Below are 23,522 nucleotides of genomic sequence, written 5' to 3'. Positions count from 1 at the left end.
CTTTTCCCTCTTTCTTTTGCCTTTTTCTCTCGTTTATAGCGCTCCCGGTATCCGGTCTCACCGGATGTCCGCTAGCCACTAGCCTCCGCCATGGGGCCATCCAACAGAGGGGAGGGGTACCTGGGCCCTCCCTCACGCCAAGTCCCAACCCAGGACCCTAAGGACAGGGACGCGACTCCCTGCCTGGTTGGTGGGGCATCGGCCTTAACTCACCAACTCTTGAGTGACCTTCCGGCTCCATCGCTCAGTCCTGGGTCACTTCCTCTCCTCTGTCACGTCCCTTCCTTGGGTCCGTTTCCCGGTGGTTCACCATCTTTTCCCGTGGACCCCGCTCCTTGCTGAGGCACTGCACACCCTTCCTTGGGCTGCTGCACACCCCCTTTCTCGGCGCTCTCCCCTCCTTCTCTCTGCATGCTCCTCTTCTCCTCCTTCAAGGGCCCCTCCGGGCCTCCTTTATACTCCGCGCTGCTTTCTGACGCCAAGCCCCCCTGGCGCCTCCCCTGACGTCATCCTGTGCCTCGGCCTTGCCCCTCGGGGCGGCCCCAGAGCAGGCGGCACACGTCTGCCACGTGGCTATGGTTTCCCCACAAAAAGCCGCCGCAGGGCTTTTAGAAGTGTGAGGCTCGGGAACCGCTGTGGCAGCAGCGGCGGCGGTGGCGATGGCTGTACCCGCAACCCCGTCACACTCATAGAAAGAGGTTTACCAATGTCGGAAAACCTCTGTTCTTTCGATTTTTCTTTTTAAAGATTGCGATTGCAGTGTGGACATAAGTGAAGTTTTTTCAGAAAAACAGCCGTTTTTCCAAAAAACCTCTGTAGTATAGACATAGGCCCAGGAAGTAAGGAAATTATATATACTACCTATCTCCAGGATGCTCTTTTATTATATTTACAAAAATTGTCACTCCATCTGTTTATAGCCACATCTGGGCATTCTTAGGTGAATCTTTCTCCTTGCAGACGATATCAAAATTGATATTGCACTGTCTATTGCCAAGTTACCAGTTGGTTGGGAAGTCTTCATGTTTGTAATCTGCATTCAACATCATCCTCTGCCTTCTTCAGAAATGTGCCAGCTTCTGAGAACTGCAAGATAGCAATGTGGATACATCGACTGTTATCAAACATTGTAGATTGTATTTAGTGGGTAAAGCCAAGAGTGCTGGAACTGTAGGAACCAGCGGGGCCATACTCACCCACTCTTAAACATGGGTGTAATTTGTGGACAGGGGTTGCATTGCCTCTCCTCCCCCACAACTGCAAGCCTTGGACAGGCATAGAGTGATAAGGTGATGAGCTTCCTACCCGCAAAACACAGCCCTTGCCTGCGGCACCAGCCTGTTCCTGACGAGGTGGGCTCAGATGGGCCTTAACTACCCTTCGCTACAAGGCCCCACCCCTCTCCATGGATTTACCCCTGCTCCTCTTTTTTCCCATGAGGCCCCACCCCCTGGCTAGACCAGAAGTCAGAGCCAGGAGGAGTAAGAGCTGCCTAGGAAGCACAGGCCACTATGGGGAGCCCTGGATCTTCACCTGCCCAGGACTACACTCCAAGGGATGGGGTCACTGGCTATGGACTTCTCTTAGGCCCTTGGTCCACAGCAGGTGGAAGCTCAGGTGCCCCTCACAGCAACCTGGGCTCTCTTGGTGACTCTTACCATGGCCTGGCTCTGGTTTCTTCCCCAGCCAGGGGGCAAGACCTTAGAGGAATGAGGTGGGGCAAGAGGACAGGACCTAATGGCACTGCCACTTCTACCAATATTCTCACACTCCTGGGTAGAGCAGATTTCCAATTCAGGATACCAGTACTACAACCGCTATTAGACTGATGCATTTGAAATTCCTTGTTTCCATCATCCTGAGGGGTATGTAGTCTGCCTGAATAGTAAGATGGACATTAACATGTACTTGGAGAGAACAGCTCTATACCCTACAGTACTTGTGGATCTTTGAGATGTAGTCAGTGTGGACCATAAAAGCTGCATTTCGTCTCTGGTTTTGGGGTTCTCAGCAAGAAGGACTTTGAATTGTGAGGAAATGGAAGGAGGCTTGGGGCTGCTTCAACTTTAATACCCTGGCATAGGAACATAAGGAGGGTGGGATATGTGCATCGCATTGAGGGGAATGCTGTTCAAAACAATACAACCTTAAGCAAGCTTATCCACAGAGTAATCCATACTGACCACAATATCTTGAAGAACCAAAGGTACTGCATGGTAAAGGAACATTTTTTTTTAATCTTCATTAGATAATTACAAGGTTAAATTCATGTTCCTGAATTCATTACTTTTGATAAAAGGGGGAGAAATAAACCTTTTAAAAATTGACATTAAGCCACTTTCACTAAAGAGCACGTTAAAAGCAAATTCCTCATAGTTTGAATCTAATCATGAATTGTTCTGGCTCCATCAAAATTGTTGGGTTTCTTTGCTTTTTGTTTTTTGTTTACAAAAGATTGCTATTTGTACCCTTGAATCGGAAAATACAAAATCCTTAAATATATTGAAGCTGTTTCTGCTCCTAATTATGTCAATAGTAAAGAAGATTTTACAGTCAGTCTGTATAATATGATAGTACAGGCCATCCTCGCTATAAGTCCAAAAAACATTCCAAAATACTTAGACTTATAGCAAAACAACTTAAAGCGGGGAATTTTTTTTCCTGCGGCTGACTTCCATTTGCACCAGTTGGGTTTTTTTGGTGTGACTTAAGAGCAGGGAATGGGAGGATTTATAACATACCAGTTCCTACAAGTGTCAATGACTTTAGTGCGGAATGGATGTATAGCGGGGCAATTTATAACAGGGATACCCTGTAGCTGGCTTTGATTCTGTAGTAGGGAAGGTTGAGGGCAAGCCATCAATAATGAAAGTGTTAGTTATTTGCTCTCGTTTTACCTTATGTTAAGTTTAAAATATAATGGAAATATTTCAGAAAAGAGTATATGTGCAGAAAACAAAAGGGCATGTCTCCACTACAGAGATCGATCTTCTAGCGTTCGATTTAGCAGGTCTAGTGTAGACCCCCAAATTGAATGCTGAAGGCAGCCCCTCCCAGCATCTGGTACTCCTCCATCTGTGAGGAGTAAGGGAAGTAGGTGGGAGCATGTGCTCCCGTCGGCCTCTTGCAGTGTAAATGCTGTGGCGGCTCTGCTTAAGGTAAGCCAAATCCAGCTACATAAGGCGTACCTTAAGCTGACCTACCTGGTCTATTGTAGATTAGGACAAAGTGTAGTAAGATTTCTACCTCTTCTGCTTTGTGGAGAATTCACAGTAATTCTGTTTACCTTCATAGAACAGTGTGCATGCATGAATGTGATCTTACTTTGAAGTCATAATGAGACAATATTTCTTTAACCATCTTTTTCCTTGTTTTTAGATACCCAAACCCCTGTAGTATCGTTTGTGTGTCATCACAAAGTCTTAAGCGTTTTTATTAGACTGCAGATTCTCATCTTTTAGGTGTGTTTTTTTAATTGTAATAATGACAATCAGTTGCCATATAATATATTTTACATTTCCAGCCAGTCAGTTAAGTCAAAAAATAAACGGAGTCTTAACAAAGCAATGAAAAGTTGTGGTAGGATGACGTTTCTGTATGAACTTTTTATTGCAAATGACAGATAATTTCATTTAAATGCAAAAGGTGTTATTCAATAACTAAATAGCTTTTGGAAGGTTAATTTGTGACTGTTTGTATTACATCTTCTATGCTTTTAATGATCTATTTTATTTTCCTAGTTCTCCATCCAAAATGATACCTTGTGGACCAGTTCTGTCATTTGTTCGGTGTCTGTTGAGAAGAAAAGTTGTCAGTGTGGACAGTCTTGAAGATTCCAAATTATGCCGATGTTTATCCACTGTGGACCTTATTGCTCTGGGCGTAGGAAGTACTCTTGGCGCTGGTGTTTATGTTCTTGCTGGAGAAGTCGCAAAAGCAGATTCTGGACCTAGTATTGTTATTTCTTTCCTCATTGCTGCCTTGGCATCTGTGATGGCAGGTCTTTGTTATGCTGAGTTTGGTGCTCGAGTTCCCAAGACTGGTTCTGCATATTTGTATACTTATGTAACTGTTGGTGAACTGTGGGCTTTTATCACTGGCTGGAATCTCATTTTATCATATGTTATAGGTAAGTTTGGGAGAACAGTATAAAACTGATAGGGTGACAGGGAAAAATAGAAATAAAATATAGGTTTGGGCTTTCTTTTTTCTTCACTGCTGTTACTTTAGGCACACCATGGCATCTGACAGTCAAGTTGGGTTATTTCCTTCTCATACATCATCCCCTATAATAAAGCTTCTTCAAACCAAAATAGGTCCTTTGTGATGCCTTTGTAAACCAGTTCAACAGCTTACACAAGTGTACCTAACTGAAAAATACTGGCAAACAATTCTGTTGATGATGCACACGAAGTAACAGAATCTAATTTGGTTTCTTGTTGCTGTGTTGGCTCTGCAGGACTAGTTGGTGTAAAAGCAGTAAATAATAAATGTCTCCAGATACAAACAGGAAGTAGATCTAGGGATGATACAATCACTGTAGAACTATACTTGAAAACAAATAATGAAATGTATATATCAGTTCATGTAATGCTATCAGTGGTGTGGCATCCTGCAGACACACCACTTTTGTGTTGCTATCTCATCATATATGAAGCTAATTGGAATGTGCTTGGATGAGAGAGATTCAGAGACACACCTTGGTAAGTCAAGAAGGAGGGAAGAAGTTATATTTATGACTCATGTATCATGCTTCCTTCCAGTACTGTGATCCTGTAAATGAAGCTTTGCATAGACACTGGGTACCACCAACACAGTCAATTAATTTAATGGTGTTCTGTGTGGATTCATATATCCACCTGTGCAGATTGAGTTGCAGGACCATGGCTTACATCACAACTGACCTAGGATGTTCAAGTATTATATTAGGGGACACTGTTGATGGGGATGTTGCTTTTTGAGAGTGATATAAAAATGGGGGACATTGCTTGTTGCCCTGTAGCACTTTTTTGAAGAGTTGGGGATTAACCTTTGCAATCTGGCTAAATTCAGACTCTGACAATTTCAGTCTGCCTACTAAAATTTCTGTAATTGCAGCTGGAAAAACTACTCTACCTCCTATCTTAAACGGTTGTGTGTATATTGCCATGTTTCACATTAGTGGCTGTATTCCAGCATGGAGGGAAGTTAATTTTATATCCATTGAAATTTGCAGAATGTTTTGGGATTAAATAAAAACATAATATAATGAAGTAATATATTGAAAAGTACTCTAAATGAAAAATTGTTATTATTATCATAGAATCATAGAATAATAGGACTGGAAGGGACCTCGAGAGGTCATCGAGTCCAGCCCCCCCCGCCCTCAAGGCAGGACCAAGCTCCGTCTACACCATCCCTGACAGATGTCTATCTAACCTGTTCTTAAATATCTCCAGAGAGGGAGATTCCACCACCTCCCTTGGCAATTTATTCCAATATTTGACCACCCTGACAGTTAGGAATTTTTTCCTAATGTCCAATCTAAACCTCCCCTGCTGCACTTTAAGCCCATTACTCCTTGTCCTGTCCTCAGTAAGCAAGAGGAACAAATTTTCTCCTTCCTCCTTGTGACACCCTTTTAGATATTTGAAAACGGCTATCATGTCCCCCCTTAATCTTCTTTTTTCCAAACTAAACAAGCCCAGTTCATGAAGCCTGGCTTCATAGGTCATGTTCTCTAAACCTTTAATCATTCTTGTCGCTCTTCTCTGTACCCTTTCCAATTTCTCCACATCTTTCTTGAAATGTGGCGCCCAGAACTGGACACAGTACTCCAGCTGAGGCCTAACTAGTGCAGAGTAGAGCGGCAAAATGACTTCACGAGTTTTGCTTACAACACACCTGTTGATACAACCTAGAATCATATTTGCTTTTTTTGCAACAGCATCACACTGTTGACTCATATTCAACTTGTGGTCCACAATGACCCCTAGATACCTTTTCCGCCATGCTCCTTCCTAGACAGTCGCTTCCCATCTTGTATGTATGGAACTGATTGTTCCTTCCTAAGTGGAGCACTTTGCATTTCTCTTTATTAAACCTCATCCTTTTTACCTCTGACCATTTCTCTAACTTGCTAAGGTCATTTTGAATTATGTCCCTATCCTCCAAAGAAGTTGCAACCCCACCCAGTTTGGTATCATCTGCAAACTTAATAAGCGTACTCTCTATCCCAATATCTACATCATTGATGAAGATATTGAACAGTACGGGTCCCAAAACAGACCCTTGCGGAACTCCACTTGTTATCCCTTTCCAGCAGGATTTAGCACCGTTAACAACAACTCTCTGACTACGATACCAAAGTTAGCTATTATAGGAAAGTTTACTTGAAATTTTCTAATACAGTAAATTGGCATATTGATATTGTAGCTTAATGTATTATACTATAGGTATGAACTGCCATAATAAAATGTATGGAGAAAAAGTTGACTTGTTTAACAGTAATTGTATCTTTCCAAATACAAATAGTGACATGTTCTTTTTACAATACTGTTATATTATTGTATTTGTGAAAAATCCTAAAACTTTTTGTATTTTATGAAGGTACATCTAGTGTAGCAAGAGCATGGAGTGGTACCTTTGATGAACTCCTTGGAAAACAAATTGGCCATTTTTTCAGAACCTACTTCAGAATGGACTTTTCTGGTTTAGCAGAGTATCCAGACTTTTTTGCAGTATGCCTTATATTGCTTCTGGCAGGTAAGAAGTAGAAATTTCTTTACATTAGGAATGTCATAGTGACTAATAGAGAATTTATTGGAGGCAGGGAACAGATTCTGTACCTCTCTTTATAGAAGAAATAGAAAAGGATGAATTATTGTTCTAATGTTTTGTCTGATCAAGATACAGCTTATATCATTAATGAAATATAAATGCTTACAGAACATTGATATAATGGCTCTATAATTAGAAGCTAATATAAACACTTTTTTAACTTCAGGTAAGTCTTGAGGTAATCAACTGTAAGAACTTTTGTGTAAAATCCATAATGTAGAAATTATAATAAAAGAATAACTGGACAACATCTGTATTTTTGTTTGTTCTAAAGGCAATGGATATTTTCAGCAAGGTCACAAGCTTAAATTTTACAATTCAGTGTTACAGTGCATTGCCCACAAAACAAGCATTTTTCTTGGTGGATATTTGACTTACTATCAAGTGTCATTTATTGGCACATTTACTATTTAGATCACCTGGCCCTAAAAAATTCTCCTGTTTTTTGTACATAAATTTGATAGGAGTAATTTTGTTTGCAAATTCAAATAAAGCATGGTCACCTGGAAGAAAATGAGGGTTTGGTCTGACAATCAGGCTAAGTAACCTAAATAAAGATGGGTATTTACAAAACACTAAATCATAAGGTTATTTCTTCGTATTCAGCTATTGGCACCTCTCATTGCCAGCTATGTATAGTGAACCTTCTGTAGATTTAACAAGCTAATAATCTATCTTTTAAATTATATAAATCTCTTTTTTTATTAGTTGGTACTACTGCTACAGTCCCTTAAATTTTTTTCCAGTTGAATTTCTGTTGGGTAACAGTCAAGCACTTCATTTAGACACTAAAGCCCACTTAGCATACTCAAAATCCCCTAATCAGATTTCATTGTTTTGAGCCATATTATATTAGCATGATTGATTTGGTTCAAAAGATATGCGTGCTGAGAAGATAACTGCTAGAAACTGCTTAGGCAGTGCTCTGTGGCCACTAGCAAAAAGGCTACTTTTCCTTTCTGAGCCATCATGGCTTCTGGTCAAGACAATGGAAATCAGAGTTTCATGCTCAGTATTTAATCTCTTATTAAGACATTGCTAAAAGGAGTATAGCTTGGAGGAAAGGGTCCTGTAAAAGAAAGAAGATGGTGAAGAAAAAGGGGCAAACAAAGAAGCAGGGGAGAAAAGAGACAACCATATAAAAATCAAGTGAGATGTCTGGAATAATGATTCCAGACTTTTAACTTTTAAAATATTATCTGTCTTATTATTTGTCCAGAATAACAGGAAAGAGCAAAACCACATTTCATTATTAAGACATTTTAATAGGCTTAAAATTTTCAGTCTACAGGATGAACCTCTCTAATCCAGAACTTTCTCATTCGGAAACATCCTTTGTCCAGAATGATTTTGTTTAGCCAGATTTCCACTTTTCATGGTGGGGCCAGTGCTTTTTTTCTGACAGTACTGTCCAGAATGGCATACCATTACTTATTTTCCCAGCCCATAGAAAGGGAATGGGATTTTCTTCATGTGTACCAGCACCTGTTTTCCTGCGGTGGCTCATCTCCTGCCGGAAGCCTGCTCAGGGTGCTGACTCCCAGCACGGCACTGTAGCTCTTTAAGGGGCCACGACTGAATTGTCAATTATTTATTTATTTATTTATTTATTTATGGCTCAACAAATTTGCCCCAGAGTACCGGCACCTTTTTTCTTACAAAAAAGCACTGGGTGTGGCCAAGTTTCCTGTGGTCCCATAAAGTTTGTTTATAGCCACCAGTCTTAGCTATCAACGTTCTGTGCTGTTATTAGCTCTAAATGTCCTCTAACAGCACAGTAAGCAGTGGAAGTGTTGGTAATGCTGCTAGACAATATTGACCTTCCATAGTCCAGAAAATTCTCTCGTTTAGAACCGGTCAGGTCCCAAGGGTTCTGGACTAGAGAAGTTCAACTTATAGTCTCTAAATAACAAGGAAAAACAGATTGGTGTGGCATTATGGGAAATACTTTATTTCACAGAGAAATGGTGTAAGACTTTTCTACTATATTTTATGTTTCCCCATCCCTGTGTGTCATCTTGTATTCCACTAACCTACAGACCATGCTTCAATTGTCTCCTGTCTAGCTTCACAGCAGGGCCCCCTTGGAAAATTTTCAGATTATGCAAACTGAATTGTCAGTTATATAGAAAGACAGTTGTTTTATACTCTGGCTTGCACAACAATACAGAAGACCAAGAAATTCTCTATATCAAAGTATTTGGGAGCTAAATCAGAGTGGTTTAGGAGAGGTGTATTTTAATTATTTTAATAATCTATATAAGTTGTTTTCAACCTGTGATTCATGGATCCCTGGAGGTCCACAGTCTATGTTTAAGATTTCTAAAGGTGTGTCCACACCTTCTCTTGAAATTTTTAGGGATCCACAAATGAAAAAAGGTTGAAAACCAGTGACCTACTGTATACCCCATTATTCTAGGAACTGGGGATAGCACTGGGATGTGCACAACATAAATAGATTAGAACTGGTCAAAACATGAAAGAAAAAAACATTCATTTAAAATGTTTTACTTTTTAATAAAAATTTCTAAATTTAATTTTTTTTTACTTCTCATGAAATTCTAAAAATCAGAATGGTGTCTTATCCTAAATTATGTGTACTGTAGACAGAATTCTAATAATTACTGAAAATGCCTCTTTTTTGCTTGTTCACTCCCATGAATGCACTTACGTGGAAGAATTTAATATGATAGGGGTTTTTCGTTTGTAATCTCTGTGTGTGTGCATGTGTGTAAAATAAAATGTAATTTTTTATAGACGGTCTAAAGATTTTAAATGTACTCATGAATGTGTATTTTTGAATTCAGCGGCTTCCTAGTGTTTACTTTAGTTATATTAAGCCTAGAAGTTCCTTTATCCAAAATAGAAGTGTGGACTGGTGGCCCAGCAAAGTAGTAAACTACAAGTCCCAGAAATATTTTTGGCTATTGAGTGAATAGTGGAATCAATGTCAGTGAAGAAGACAGTCATCAACCTTTGGAGGAAGAGAATATTAAACTCTCCATTTTACAGTTTTTATAGTGTCTATCATGTAAGGCAGTGGTGCTCAATCTTTTTTAATTTGCGACCCTCAGGGCCGGGAAAATTTTGGTTGAGTTAAAAAAAAAAAAAAAAGCCGTCCGGAACCTTTTGTTGTGGCCCCTTTAAAAAGCACCGGTCCGCTTCCCTGCCACTGCTCCCGCCCCTGCTATGTGCACATCGGACACCAAGCTGGGAAAACAAATTGGCAGCCGGCCTGGTGCTGCGACCCCCCCAGGAAGACACCCGTATCTGCCCACCAGTTGCCCACTGCTGATCTAAGGTACTTCAGGACTCCTGATTGTATTTGTATAGTATTGAAGTGCCATTGACCTAGTACTAACACCTAAAAGCCATAGATCTACTATCAATAACTAAATACTAAAATTAGTATTAGTCACACTGTTCTCATGTATACATTGTTAAAGATACTATTTTACTCTGTAAAGGAGATGCTGACTCTTTAAAATCCCCTCTCATATTTCATAGGTCTTCTGTCTTTTGGAGTGAAAGAATCTGCATGGGTGAATAAGATTTTCACTGCTGTTAACATCTTGGTTCTCCTCTTTGTTATGATTTCTGGCTTTGTGAAAGGAGATGTTAACAACTGGAAAATAAGCGAAGAATCTCTCATAAACCTCACAGCACAAACAGAGTAATTGTTTTTTCATCTGTCTGTTTTCTTCAGTTTTTCTTGGTTATGCTTAAGCAGATTCTGGAGACTGTCTTTGTTTTACATGCATCTCTGGTATCCTATGCATTGTAGCAATAGGTTTAGGCTTATTGTGTTGTTTAGAAATGTAAACTTGTGTCCTGAAACAGAAATATATTTTATACTTGTTATGTTTTTGCCTTTAGTAATCTCAGCCTAAGTCACCTGAGAAGCTATGGGCATGTACGTATAAAGTTAATTATTTATTTGTAATACCGGATATTGGACCTGATCCTGTATCATTAAAGTCAATGGGTGTTTTGTGCCATTACAGGTTGGACCTTCTTGGTCTAGCACCCTCAGGACCTGACTGATTTCAGACAAGGGAGTTTGCCAGAGGAGGTCAGGGCTCTTCCAGAGGCACCAGCCTCCCGTCAGTTGCTGTGCTGTGCTCCTGGCTTCCAGCAGTTGCTGGGTTCTGCTTCTGGCCCCCCAGCAGTTGTCAAGCTGGACTCCCAGCCCCCAGTGGCTGCTGGGTTGGCCGAGATGTACCAAAGAGCCCCTGGACCAGAGAGGTTTAACCTGTAGTTCCAATAGAAGTAGGGCCAGAGATTATAATGTTTATTTGATAATCCATGTTTTTTTCTATTCTTAATGAATTTTTGATGGAAGATCTTTATCTCAATCTTCATCCAAAAATAGTTTGTACTAAGAGCTTTGTAAAAAGATCCCTATCTTGATACTATGCTGCATTTTAAAAGTGTTCATATCAGTCATGGTGCTTAAAAACCCCATTAGATTTCTTCAATTTGAAAATTCTTTTTCCTGTTGTATTTCAATTTTCTGTAGAAATTATTCTTCCTGGATAAACGTCACAAGCATATTTGGGGTTGGTGGCTTTATGCCATATGGCTTTTCAGGAACATTGGCTGGTGCTGCAACATGTTTTTATGCCTTTGTGGGATTTGATTGCATTGCAACAACTGGTAAGTTGAGGTGTTTCTCTCTTTCCCTTTCTCTCTCTGTATATATATATGTCTTTGAAGTAAAAAGTTGGTAGTCAAACTGTGTAATTGTGTGTGTGTGTGTGTGTGTGTGTGTGTATATATATATATATATATATCCTACACTCCTTCCCTGTCTGCCAATGTAGCTATCTGTCTGTCTCTGCTCTTAAACTCCATGGCTGTGTCTAGACTGGCCAGTTTTTCTGGAAAATCAGCCGCTTTTCTGGAAAAACTTGCCAGCTGTCTACACTGGCCACCTGCATTTTCACAAAAGCACTGACTTCCTACTGTAAGAAATCAGTGCTTCTTGCGGAAATACTATTCTGTTCCCTTTCGGGCAAAAGTCCTTTTGCGCAAAACTTTTGTGCAAAAGGGCCAGTGTAGACAGCTCAGATTTGTTTTCCGCAAAAAAGCCCCGATCGCGAAAATGGCGATCGGGGCTTTTTTTGTGGAAAAGCGCGTCTGGCACGGATGCTTTTCCGCAAAAGCACTTTTTGCAGAAAAGCATCCATGCCAATCTAGACGGTCTGTTCCGAAAATGCTTTTAACGGAAAACTTTTCCGTTAAAAGCATTTCCGGAAAATCTTGCCAGTGTAGACACAGCGCATCACTATGTCCAGAAAAGTGATAGAAATGTAGCCGTGTTAGTCTGGTGTAGCTGAAACAAAATACAGGACTATGTAGCACTTTAAAGACTAACAAGATGGTTTATTAGATGATGAGCTTTAGTGGGCCAGACCCACTTCCTCAGATCAAATAGTGGAAGAAAATAGTCACAACCATATATACTAAAGGATACTCTGGCTATCTTACCCATTACAAAGATAGCCTCCCCAATTATCACCTCTAATACCATTAGCTCAGACATTTACCTTTCCCCTCTTCTCCCCCCCCCCCCCCCCCCCGCATCCCCCTTCTGTTCTGAAATTTGATTTGTCCTTTTCATATGTGTTCTTTTTTTTAATTGTATCCTTTGGTATATATGGTTGTGACTATTTTCTTCCACTATTTGATCTGAGGAAGTGGGTGTGGCCCATGAAAGCTCATCACCTAATAAACCATCTTGTTAGTCTTGTTAGCTACACAGTCCTGTTGTTTATGTCCAGAAAGAGACTGAGATCACTCCTGAAAGTGGCTCTCTCATTTCACAGAAAAACAAAATTACAGTGGGAGCAAAATTCTCTTTGCCTAAATTTAGCTACAACGGCAGAGTGCAGAAAACTGATCCATACCAGCTCTTTAGGCAAAGCCCATGTGGGAAGCCACTTTAAAAAAAAATAAGCTTAATGGTTCATAAGAAGATCAGAATGGCCACACTGACCAAAGGTCCATCTAGCCCAGTATCTTGTCAGCCAACAGTGGCCAATGCCAGATGCCCCTTAGGGAGTAAACACAGTAGGTAATCATCATGTGATCCCTCTCCTGCCATCCATTTGTAGCTTTAAAAACCAACTCATATGCTGCATATTCCTTAGAACTTGTTTTAGGCTAATGTGAAATTAATACGTACAAAAGATCAACACCTTACTTATCATGTGGTCCATCTAGCCCACTATCCAGTCTTCTGACTAATCAATACTTCACAGGGAATGAACAGAGCAGGTAATCATTAAATGTTCCATGCCATGTCATCCATTCCTAGCTTCTGGCAGACAGTGCCTCTTTCCTTTTCTAGAAGCCAAGGTCATAGCTTACTGAACCATCCTCATCATTGGCAAAGTCAAAAGATTAGGGTGAAATCCCTCCAGAATCTTGGCCTCCCTTTCCAGGAGCAGACTTTTTAGTGATATGGGGAGGTTTGGGGGAACCTGGGTCCACTTACTACTTCAGGTTCCAGCTCAGAGACCCTAGGTAGCAGCAACTGATGGGGGGTTTTCTCTAGCCCCAATACAGCAGCCTTTTCTCTGGGCCACTTCCCTAAATGCTCTCTTAGTACCTTTTCCCTGGTCCCTGAGCAAATCTTTACACCCTTTCCTTTCTGCAGTCCTCCAGCAAGGACTTCGACTTCCTCCTCCTCCTCCTCAATCCTTCACTCTTCTCCTTCCCCTTCCCTCACCTGAGGGGAAACCTTTTAAAGCAGCACAGTAGGCCTTAATTGGCTATAGGTGCCTGATTAGCCTGCTGCTTCAGGTAATTTCTTAATTAGTCTCAGGTGCCTGCCTGTCTTGATTGGCAGTAGTCTCTGGTAGTTTGTTTAGAAAACAGAAAGCAATTCACCCTGCTCCTGGAATGTCTGCCCTCCACTAAACTATTGTAGCCTACTGCCCTGGTCTGTCTCTCACTCACTCACTCACTCACTCACACACACACACACACACACACACATACATACACACACACACACACACACAGATTGATCCAGCATTGCTCAAGTCAACTCAATTAATTTTTGTTTTTTGTAAAATAAAATGAAAATGTACATGCTTCATTTAAAATCATTGTCATGGGGTGAGTCTGGGGATGAGGAGTTCAATATGCAGGCTGCCCTGGCGAGTGGGGACTACCACAGCCTTCTCTCCAAAGTAGGGATGCCAGGTGTCCGGTATTCTACCGGACAGTCTGGTTTTTGCATCCTCTGTCCGGTAAAAAAATTCAGAAAATACCAGACATGTGCAATGTCCAGTATTTTCTGTTTTTCCAGCTGGGCGCCAGACAGAAGCCTGGGTGGGAGGCGGGGCCACAATTGGTGCTGGGAGCCTATGGTAGCGTGTGGGGCTGGGCGGGGGGCGAGGGGCTGGACGGAAGCCTAGCGGAGATGGGGGGAGTGGCTGGGAGGTGGGGCGCAATCGGCACTGGGAGCCCTCAGCTGATTGCATCTGAGGAGGAGTGACGCCTTGGGGAGGAGGAGAAGCCCTGCCCCTGCTCCTGAGCTCTGTTCAAGTGCGTTGTGGTGCCGTAGTCCAGGAGAGAAGCCTGCAGGTGCTTTGTAGTTGTGTTTTGGCACCTTCCATGGGCTCTCAGCCAAAACTGTCTGGGGTGGAATTTCTGCTTCTTCCCACTGGGACACCCAAAGACCTGGCTATGGGGGAGTCACCTTCCTACCCATGGTCGCCCCTCCCCCTTGCCCTGCCATTGTGTTGCCCCAGGGTCTGCCTCTCTCTGCTTTGGGTAGCAGGCGGCTGCTTTGCAGAGCAGGCTTTGCTGCCCTTCCTTTGTTCCCAGCTTGGTGGCTCTTGGTAGTAGCCACACAGGATATGTGTTCGGTGTAGGTGATTTTTTTTCTTGCTCGACAAATTTTTAGCCCATGTGTTCGGTATTTTTTGGGAGACCATCTGGCAACCCTATTCCAAAGTAGCTTGAGGCCAGATGAGACGTGCCTCTCCCTGGCCGCTGCAGCTCCAGCAGGCACAGCTCGGGGAGAGGTACAGGTTCCTTTGCTGGGGCAAGTCCATGTTCATCTGCCCCCTGCATTCCCCAGCCAAAGTGAAGAATGCGGCAAACTGTGCACTTTCCTCTCACTCTCTGACAAGTAGGAACAGCCAGCAATGTTCCATACAAATTGGAGGGGGAAGGGGGGTTTCAGCCCTTCCTGCCTTCCTTAAAAGGCATCTGGGGAATGGGAGACTCTAGGCTGTGGATGGATGGGTAGGGCACCCCCATCCAGGCCCTTTGACATGCTTAGTGATTCTGTCTCTTTTCTGTTTGGGTTTATGAGAAGCAATTCCATTCAAAGCACATTTAAGTTATGCCCCTTAAAGTTTAAGTTAAGCCCCTTGCTTTGAGTTATGATAAGAGGAAACTCGCACACACACGGTAAAATTCCACGTATGATGTCAGTTTGCTTAACTTATTGTTTTGTGCTATATCTGGCCACAAAGTCCTGGGTTACATATGGAATCATTGATTTTACTCTATATGAAATATTAAAGCCATCATTCTTAAGATGTAGACTGCCAGACTTGCCTTTTTCTGAATATTGGCACACATTAAAGTAGAAGATAAAAAGTTTTCCTAGATGACTAAAAAAATTTTTTTTTCCTTCCTCAGGGGAAGAAGTCAGGAATCCTCAGAAAGCTATACCTATTGGAATTGTGACTTCTCTGCTTGTCTGTTTTATGGCCTATTTTGGTGTTTCGGCAGCTTTAACTCTTATGATGCCATACTATCTTCTAGATGAGAAAAGTCCTCTTCCTGTAGCATTTGAATATGTTGGATGGGGTCCTGCAAAGTATCTTGTAGCAGTGGGGTCCCTCTGTGCGTTGTCTACAAGGTAATGAAGAAAAAAGTATTAATTTATTGGTAAATAAGATAATTGAAAAATACAATATGTTTCAATGTATATCCACACTTCTTATAGTGAGAGTACATTTTCTTTAGAGTTAACATTTAATAAATATTATAAGCATGTTACTGAAATGAGTAATATGTATCATTATAAACTATCTATAGAAGTTGTGATTGAAAGTCATAATTATAAACAACCTGTTCGACACTATAACAACTGATGAAAACATCTATCAATAATTAACCAATGGAAAACTATAAATGTAATCTTAATATAAAGTGTGGTCAAGTATATTAGTTTAGTTAGAAGAGTTTACTAGATTATGAGATATATTAATAACTGTAGTACATGCATCTTCCCATAGGCTGTGTCTACACTGGTGCAATCTTGCGCCAAAGTGGCCGCTTTTGTGCAAAAACTTGCTGCCTGTCTACACTGGCTGTGTGTTCTTGCACAAGTAAACTGATGTTCTCCTGTATAAAATCAGGTCTTCTTGCGCAAGAACTATGATGCTCCCGCTCAGGAATAAGCCTTCTTGCGCAACTATTCTTGCAAAAGAGGCCAATGTAGACAGGCAACATTAATTTCTTGCACAAGAAAGCCCTATGGTTAAAATGGCCATCAGAGCTTTCTTGCACAAGAGAGCATCTACACTGGCATGGATGCTCTTGCGCAAAAGTACATCTCTTGCGCAAAAGCACATGCCAGTGTAGACGCTCTCTTCTGGAAGAGTTTTTGCACAAGAACTCTTCGTGAAAGAGTTCTTGTGCAAGAAGCTACCAGTGTAGACATAGGCATATATTATAGTCCATATGTAATGTGGCATAACAACCTATTTAGAAAAGAATAGTGCTTTTTGCTTACATTTAGGAACAGCCCTAATATTCTCCATTTCTGCTAACTGAGATCATATACAGTACTAAAGTGTTTAAAATGGCCTCAAGAAATGGGAGATGTATGGGTTCAACAGCTGGCTTTAAAAATGAAGCAGGCTTGCCTTATTTAAGAAGCAATGTTAATGTCACTGAAATAATCCATGGCTGCGTCTAGACTGGCAAGTTTTTCCGCAAAAGCTACTGCTTTTGCGGAAAAACTTGCCAGCTGTCTACACTGGCCGCTTTGAGTTTGCGCAAGAACACTGACGATCTAATGTAAGATTGTCAGTGTTCTTCCGCAAATACAATAACTCTCCCATTCGGGAAAAAGCCCTCTTGCGCAAATGCTTTTTGCAACAAAGAAAACTTTACATAAATAGTAAAAACATTGGCTATCTAATTTTAACTATTGATTTCTTAATTTTTCTTCTAAAGTTTTTCAAAGTTTTTAACATCTGAGTTGATTCTGAGAGAGGTAGTAGCTCACTTTATTTTTTTAATAAAAAAAAGTTTTACTTATAATTCCTTTACTTGGAGATTGACATGTTGGGAGTATTTTGGTGTAGTCTTAATATAAAGTTTGATCAAATATATTATTTTAGCTAGAAGAGTTGACTAGATTGTGACAGATGTTGGGAATATTGCTTTGATCTGAACATTTACTTATCACCATGCCTTGTCATTTGAGATAAAAATGTTAATAGAATTTATATATTTCCATTATGTACCAGAATGCACCCTGAAGAAAAGCAGAACTAATTTCCACAAAGACAATATAATACCAATATGTAAAGGTTTTGGTGGTATAAGCATAAAAATATTATTTATTCTTCAAATTCAGATTTCTTGGCTGTGATTCAGGAAACCATCTTTATTGGGGAAGGGCACTTAAGCACATGCTAACTTTAAGTAGGTGCTTATGTGATTTCCTGAATCAGCACAAAAAGCAGTTCATGTATGAATGATTAGTAGTGCTGCGCATACATTTACTTTTAATACGATGCTTCAAAAGCCATGCAAAAGTGGCTTAACTTTTGTGAAACATAAAAGGGGCACACCCAGTGAATGAATGTAAGTGATGTATTCAGATCTCTGTAGCAAGAAGGGTTTCCTGGCTCTATAGTAAAACCTCAGTTTCAACTGATTAAGAAGTGATATGGCTGTTGCAGAGGCTATACCATGTGGGTTTGTAATTTGTTTGTTTGGGTGGGGGGGTTTGTATTGTGGTTATTTCGGTGTGAAGAGGAAAAACATGACAATTTTTAAATATTTCAAATACAAAAGGAACTTTGAGCTATCAGTAGTTCAAAATACTTTTCAAATTCTACTAATATCAAGTTTTAAACAAATAGTTTACCTTCAGTCCCTAATTAAAACCAGAATAATAAGGAAGCTTGGTTGTAGGTGCTTGAATTGAAAAGAATAATAGAGTTATTATTTTGGGGGAAGGGATAGCTCAGTGGTTTGAGCATTGGCCTGCTAAACCCAGGGTTATGAGTTCAATCCTTGTGGAGGCCATTTGGGGCAAAAATTTGTCAGGGATGGTACTTGGTCCTGCTGTGAAGGCAGGGGGCTGGACTCAATGATCTTTCAAGGTCCCTTCCAGTTCTAGGAGATCGGCAATCTCCATTAATTTATTTATTATAATTTAGTTAGAATAAACCCTTTATTGCTTATTTTGAGTTAATACTGATTAACATTGTCATAAGGAGCTGCAGAAATGTATGAGGTGGTACAGCTTGTTTGATTCATTCTTGCTGACAGACAATAACACTTAGCTGCATAGCTAGTGTTACCAGAGCTATCCACTAATATCCCAAGAACTACAGTGCTAGAAAAAGTTATTTATCCATTTAGTTTTTTATTGTTTCCAGTGGAACAATTACATTACCAAAGAATAAAACTTCTGCCAGTTTAATATTTTTCCTATTGTAAATTTTGTTTTCAATGAAACATGCCATTAATTAGCATTGTTTCTCTTTTCTTTGGTATAACCTTGCATGAATTATGTTTTGCCATATTGCATGTGTTTGCTTTTTACTCAGTCTTCTTGGATCCATTTTCCCAATGCCACGTGTAATCTATGCTATGGCGGAAGATGGGTTGCTTTTCAAATGTCTAGCTCAAATCAATTCCAAAACGAAGACTCCAGTTATTGCTACTTTGTCATCGGGTGCTGTAGCAGGTGAGACTGAGAGCTGATTACTGTAGGGAAAGATGTTCTACTTCATATATTGCGTATGTGAAAATCAAATACTGTCAGGCAAGTTTTGGCTTACTTTTGACTGAAAGAATAAAATACGATTGTCTCAAGGTAAACTAACCTTTTTCCTACCACAGATTGTTTTTTCCTTTTGGTTGGTTGGTTAATCTCAAGTGCTCTGAAGCACAGTTTCAAAAGAACTTAACAAAACATAAAATAAGCTTTCCCTAGCTTTACATTTTAGTTGACTTTACTTGTAGAACTTTGTGCTTTTAATAATATGTATTTGAACTTTAAATTTTTCTGTTCTAGTCTTCTCGGCTCTATGTTCCCTCTGCCCCGAGTTCTGTTTGCCATGGCACGAGATGGTTTACTGTTTAGGTTTCTTGCCAAAGTGAGTAAGAGGCAGACACCAGTTGCTGCCACTTTGACAGCAGGGGTCATCTCTGGTAAGCTCTAAAAACATAGGTTTCTACAAACTCGGATTTGAACCTTGTATGCACGTGCATGGATGATAAGAAGGGCCTGCTTAACTTCTCATGCATGTAAGTTGGGAATAAAATTGCTGACTAATTGAAGGGCATAAGAATTCTAAATCATGGCAATCGTGGTGACGGTGATGTCCTTAATGTCAATGAACTTCCAGCTTTTTCTGCATTCTAAGTTTGGCTTCTCTTACATTACAGACAAAACAGTTATTTACTTTGGGGCATCCAGAATAAAACTTTCTTTATAACTCAGTCATTGGACTCTATTGTGTGGTCTGAGGCTTGGTTAGAGGACATTTTAGTTCAAGATTAAAATATTTTATTGTTTAGAAATACTAATGGGGAATATTTTTTATTCTTGGATATAAAAAAATAAAATTCAGTAAGCCAGCTATAAAATGGTTTTAAAATATAACATTTTATACAATCTTAGCCCATAAAGGGCACTAATCCATTTTGGTACATATGTTTTGCAAGGGTCATTGTGCATGTGTGTATGTACACATGCACAGAATGCATCCAAGCAATATTTCCAGAAGATGTTAGCATTTAGTATGCAAATTTCCACACTTCAAAGTGGACATATTAACTTTATTTTTTAACTCTTTCATTGTTGTCAAGATGTGTATCTTTTGTATTGCTTAATGTATCTGGAACACAAATTATACCTACTGATTTCAATGGAATGTCACCTTTGCATGGAAAAGTGAGGGTAGGCTCGCTCAAAATGATAAAGACCAAAGGATTCAGATAAGCATAAACACGTATTTACTATTTATCATACTGTTGCATCTATAAGCCATGATCATGGTTGGGACCCTTTTGTTCTAACACAGGGGTGGGCAGTAAAAAACAGCAGCCTGCCAGGGTTAGTCCCCGAAGGGCTGCCACCATTGTATTTATCTGAGCCTCTGCAAGTATAGGACAATCCCAGCGTGTTTTTGGCCATCGATGGCTGTTTGTGGCCAATGCGAGTGACGGGAAGTGACGCGAACCAGAACACTGCTTCCCACCGCTCCCAATGGCTGCAAATAGTGATCTGTGGCCAACGAGAGCTGCGATTGCCCAATACCTGCAGAGACTCAGGTAAACAGAAGTGGGGGACCAACAGGGACTAATCCTGGCAGATTGAATCCAATCCACGGGTTGGTATTTGCCCACCTCTGTTCTAGCAGTTTTACAAACATATAAGAAGCCATGGTCATTCCCTAAATAGTTCATAACCTAAACATTGACCTTAATTCATCTTTTTTGTATGTCATAATACAAATATATAATGCAGAATTACTCTTTATAAAGAGACAATCTGAATTTCCAGATTGCTTTTATGTTGTAACAGGTCTTTTTTCTGTAATATGATCAAAAGTGATTTTTTTTTAGTGAAGCAGGGGAAGGAAAAATAATTTTGCAAGCTGCGTAAACTGATGAATGCAAATATGCAGTCTTGATTCCAGCAAGCACAAGTTTAGTAATTCAAAGCCAGTTCTGAGGGGTAATGGTATGGGTAGGTAGTTTATCTTAACAGAAAAAAGTTTTTTGATATAGCAGGTAACTTGTTTCCTGTTTTTAAGAAAACATGTATCTAGTATCTCGTAGCCTTAAATTACATTAAGCAAGTTTGCTAGGTCTGTTAAAACGAACGCAGCATGAAAGTAATTTATATTCCTATTAAATCATAGCGTGGATAATCTCACAGTTTTAAACAGTGTTAAGATTGGATTTTGATTTATGTTATTAAGTCAAAACTACTGTTGATACCAAACATAATTACATAAAATATAATATTACGTATAATAATTATGATGATGAAATTCTGCAGACAGTGAAATGGTGGGCTCATAGCCAATTATACTTAAACAAAGGCAGCAGGCTAATGAGAGGTATTTCCAGGATTTGTTATGCGGCATACCTCCCTGACTTATATTTGCACATTAAAGCAACAATGTGAGATGTGCATCTACAATGAATTAACAAAGATAAATATTTGTCAGAGATGATCTAGATGATGGCTGGTCCTGCCATGAGTGTTGTGGACTGGACATGATGACCTCTTGAGGTCCCTTCCAGTTCTAGTATTCTGTGATTCTGTAATTATAGTTTACAACTATTTTGTTCCAGGTTTGGCTTCTCTTCTCTTCTGATAAGTGAAGTTGAGCAAGTGTGGATTATATAAAAGATTTACAGTTGTTTGCAATTTTTAATCTACTGAGGAAAAAATCATCTACTAGAACTATATGTATTAAGTTTTTAAAATACAAAATATAAGCTTTTGTCCATTTTGCCAATATTTTTCTTCAAGCATATATTTTCTATTTTTAACACTGTGTAAAATGAGATTGTCTTTTTGTGGATACTTTGTGTGCTTTAAAGCTCAACATCCTGTAAACTCCGCATGAGCTTTTCATATCAAAGGGAAATATGGAGATTGCATTGGATAGTATAAATATATTTACTTACCTTGCCAAAATGAATGTATGTCCTACATTTAAGGTACTAACAATATTAAAAATGTACTACATTCTGCCTTGTCACTAATAGTGTAACCAGAAATTTGAGATACACTGTATAAATATTAATGTGGCTAAATTTCAAAAGCAGATTCTTTTTCAAAAGTGTATTGGCTGTAAAGTCATGCATCTTGTTGATCACAAATAAACCTATAAGTAAAAAGCTATATTTTAAATATAATAATATACTACAGTTAGCTAGAGTATGACAAAATTAATTTGTAATGTGCAGGAACACTTTCAAGACTGGAACGATTAAAATTAAATCTAATTCCTTTGTTTTCATTTACATACATATACACATTCAGCTGTTCCTTAGTTCTGCCTGTCAGGGTACGTCTAGACTACAGGGTTTTGTCGACAGAAGTTTTGTCGACAGATACTGTCGACAAAGCTTCTGTCGACAAAGAGCATCTACACTACATTCAGTTCTGTCGACAAAGCAAGCTGCTTTGTCGACATGGCAGTGTAGATGCAAGGACAGTTTACACGCAATAACGCTTTCTGTCGACAGAACTCTGTCGACAGAATGCGTTATGCCTCGTGAAATGAGGTTTACCAGCGTCGACAAAACTGCTGAGATCTGTCGACGTTATGACAACAGAACTCAGCGGTAGTGTGGACGCAGGTATAGTTTTGTCGACAAAAGTCCACTTTTGTCGACAAAACCCTGTAGTCTAGACATACCCTCAGAGAGGGTGTCTGAGCACTCTGGGCAGTGAAATTTGAGATGTCTTCTCACAGAATGCTTCATAATTTTTGTACATACCCTCCTGCTTACAAGACTAATGAATGTAAGGTGCTTCTGTGCTTATTAAGGAAATTACTTTCCTTGGTTAGTTATTAGCCCAGCAGATATTTTTGGTAATGCACTTTTATTTTGGGGAATTAATCTGCTCTGTTTTTCTTCATGATCAAGAAGACAGGTGTGAGTGTTTGTGTATTTAATGTATATAAAATCAAGAGGATGAGGAGGTGTATGATATATATATATATATATATATATATATATATATATATATATATATATATATATATATAGGTATATATATAGATATACACACACATTTATAATATAAAAAAATAAAATGCATAAGCATAAACACACAGGCTGTGTCTAGACTGGCAAGTTTTTCCACAAAAGCAGCTGTCTACACTGGCCGCTTGAATTTCCGCAAAAGCACTGACTTCCTACTGTCTGAAATCAGTGCTTCTTGTGGAAATACTATGCTGCTCCCGTTCAGGCAAAAGTCCCTTTTGCGCAAAGCTTTTGTGCAAAAGGGCCAGTGTAGACAGCTCAGATTTGTTTTGCGCAAAAAAGCCCCGATCGCAAAAATGGTGATCGGGGCTTTTTTGTGCAAAAGCGCGTCTAGATTGGCACAGACCCGCTAAATTGAATGCTGAGGGCAGCCTCTGCCAGCATCTGGCTCTTCTCCTTCTGCAAGAAGTAAGGGAAGCCAACTGGAGCATGTACTCCCATTGGCCTCCCACTGCGTGGACGCTGCCATGGCTTGGATTAAGGTAAGATGACTCCTGCTACACTTTTTGTGTAGCTAGAGTTGCGTACCCTAAGCCGACCTGACTGGTCTAATATAGACCAGGCCTAGGAGTCTTATATTTGAAAACAAAAGAAGTTCCCTAAAGTTAGTAGGCACCTAAATCTCTGCTTAGTACACAGATAAAGGTGACTTTCAGAAATTGCTGAGAAACCACAGTGAGAGTTATGGA

General features: G+C 39.9%; 1 protein-coding gene across 9 annotated transcripts in view; it reads left to right on the top strand.

Moving 5' to 3' along the window:
• The window catches only part of SLC7A2 (solute carrier family 7 member 2), a 106,921-nt gene that overhangs the window by 68,481 nt on the left and 14,918 nt on the right, over nt 1-23,522 (top strand). For 5 of the 9 annotated variants that reach the window (XM_075931173.1, XM_075931175.1, XM_075931177.1 and 2 more), the window contains exons 2-7: nt 3,741-4,129; nt 6,589-6,744; nt 10,327-10,492; nt 11,339-11,475; nt 15,484-15,706; nt 18,642-18,781. In XM_075931173.1, the coding sequence (XP_075787288.1) occupies nt 3,754-4,129; nt 6,589-6,744; nt 10,327-10,492; nt 11,339-11,475; nt 15,484-15,706; nt 18,642-18,781 (1,198 nt within the window). In that variant the 5' untranslated portion in view covers nt 3,741-3,753. Of the gene's footprint in view, nt 1-3,378; nt 3,462-3,740; nt 4,130-6,588; nt 6,745-10,326; nt 10,493-11,338; nt 11,476-15,483; nt 15,707-18,641; nt 18,782-19,111; nt 19,249-23,522 lie in introns of all 9 variants that reach the window. The other 4 variants (XM_075931179.1, XM_075931178.1, XM_075931181.1 and 1 more) reach the window with 2 other exon arrangements.

The sequence above is a fragment of the Pelodiscus sinensis genome, chromosome 5 (genome assembly GCF_049634645.1).
Source record: "Pelodiscus sinensis isolate JC-2024 chromosome 5, ASM4963464v1, whole genome shotgun sequence".
Lineage (NCBI taxonomy): Eukaryota > Metazoa > Chordata > Testudines > Trionychidae > Pelodiscus > Pelodiscus sinensis.
Note: the sequence above shows the minus strand (reverse complement) of the source record. Positions and strands in the feature narration are given on the sequence as shown.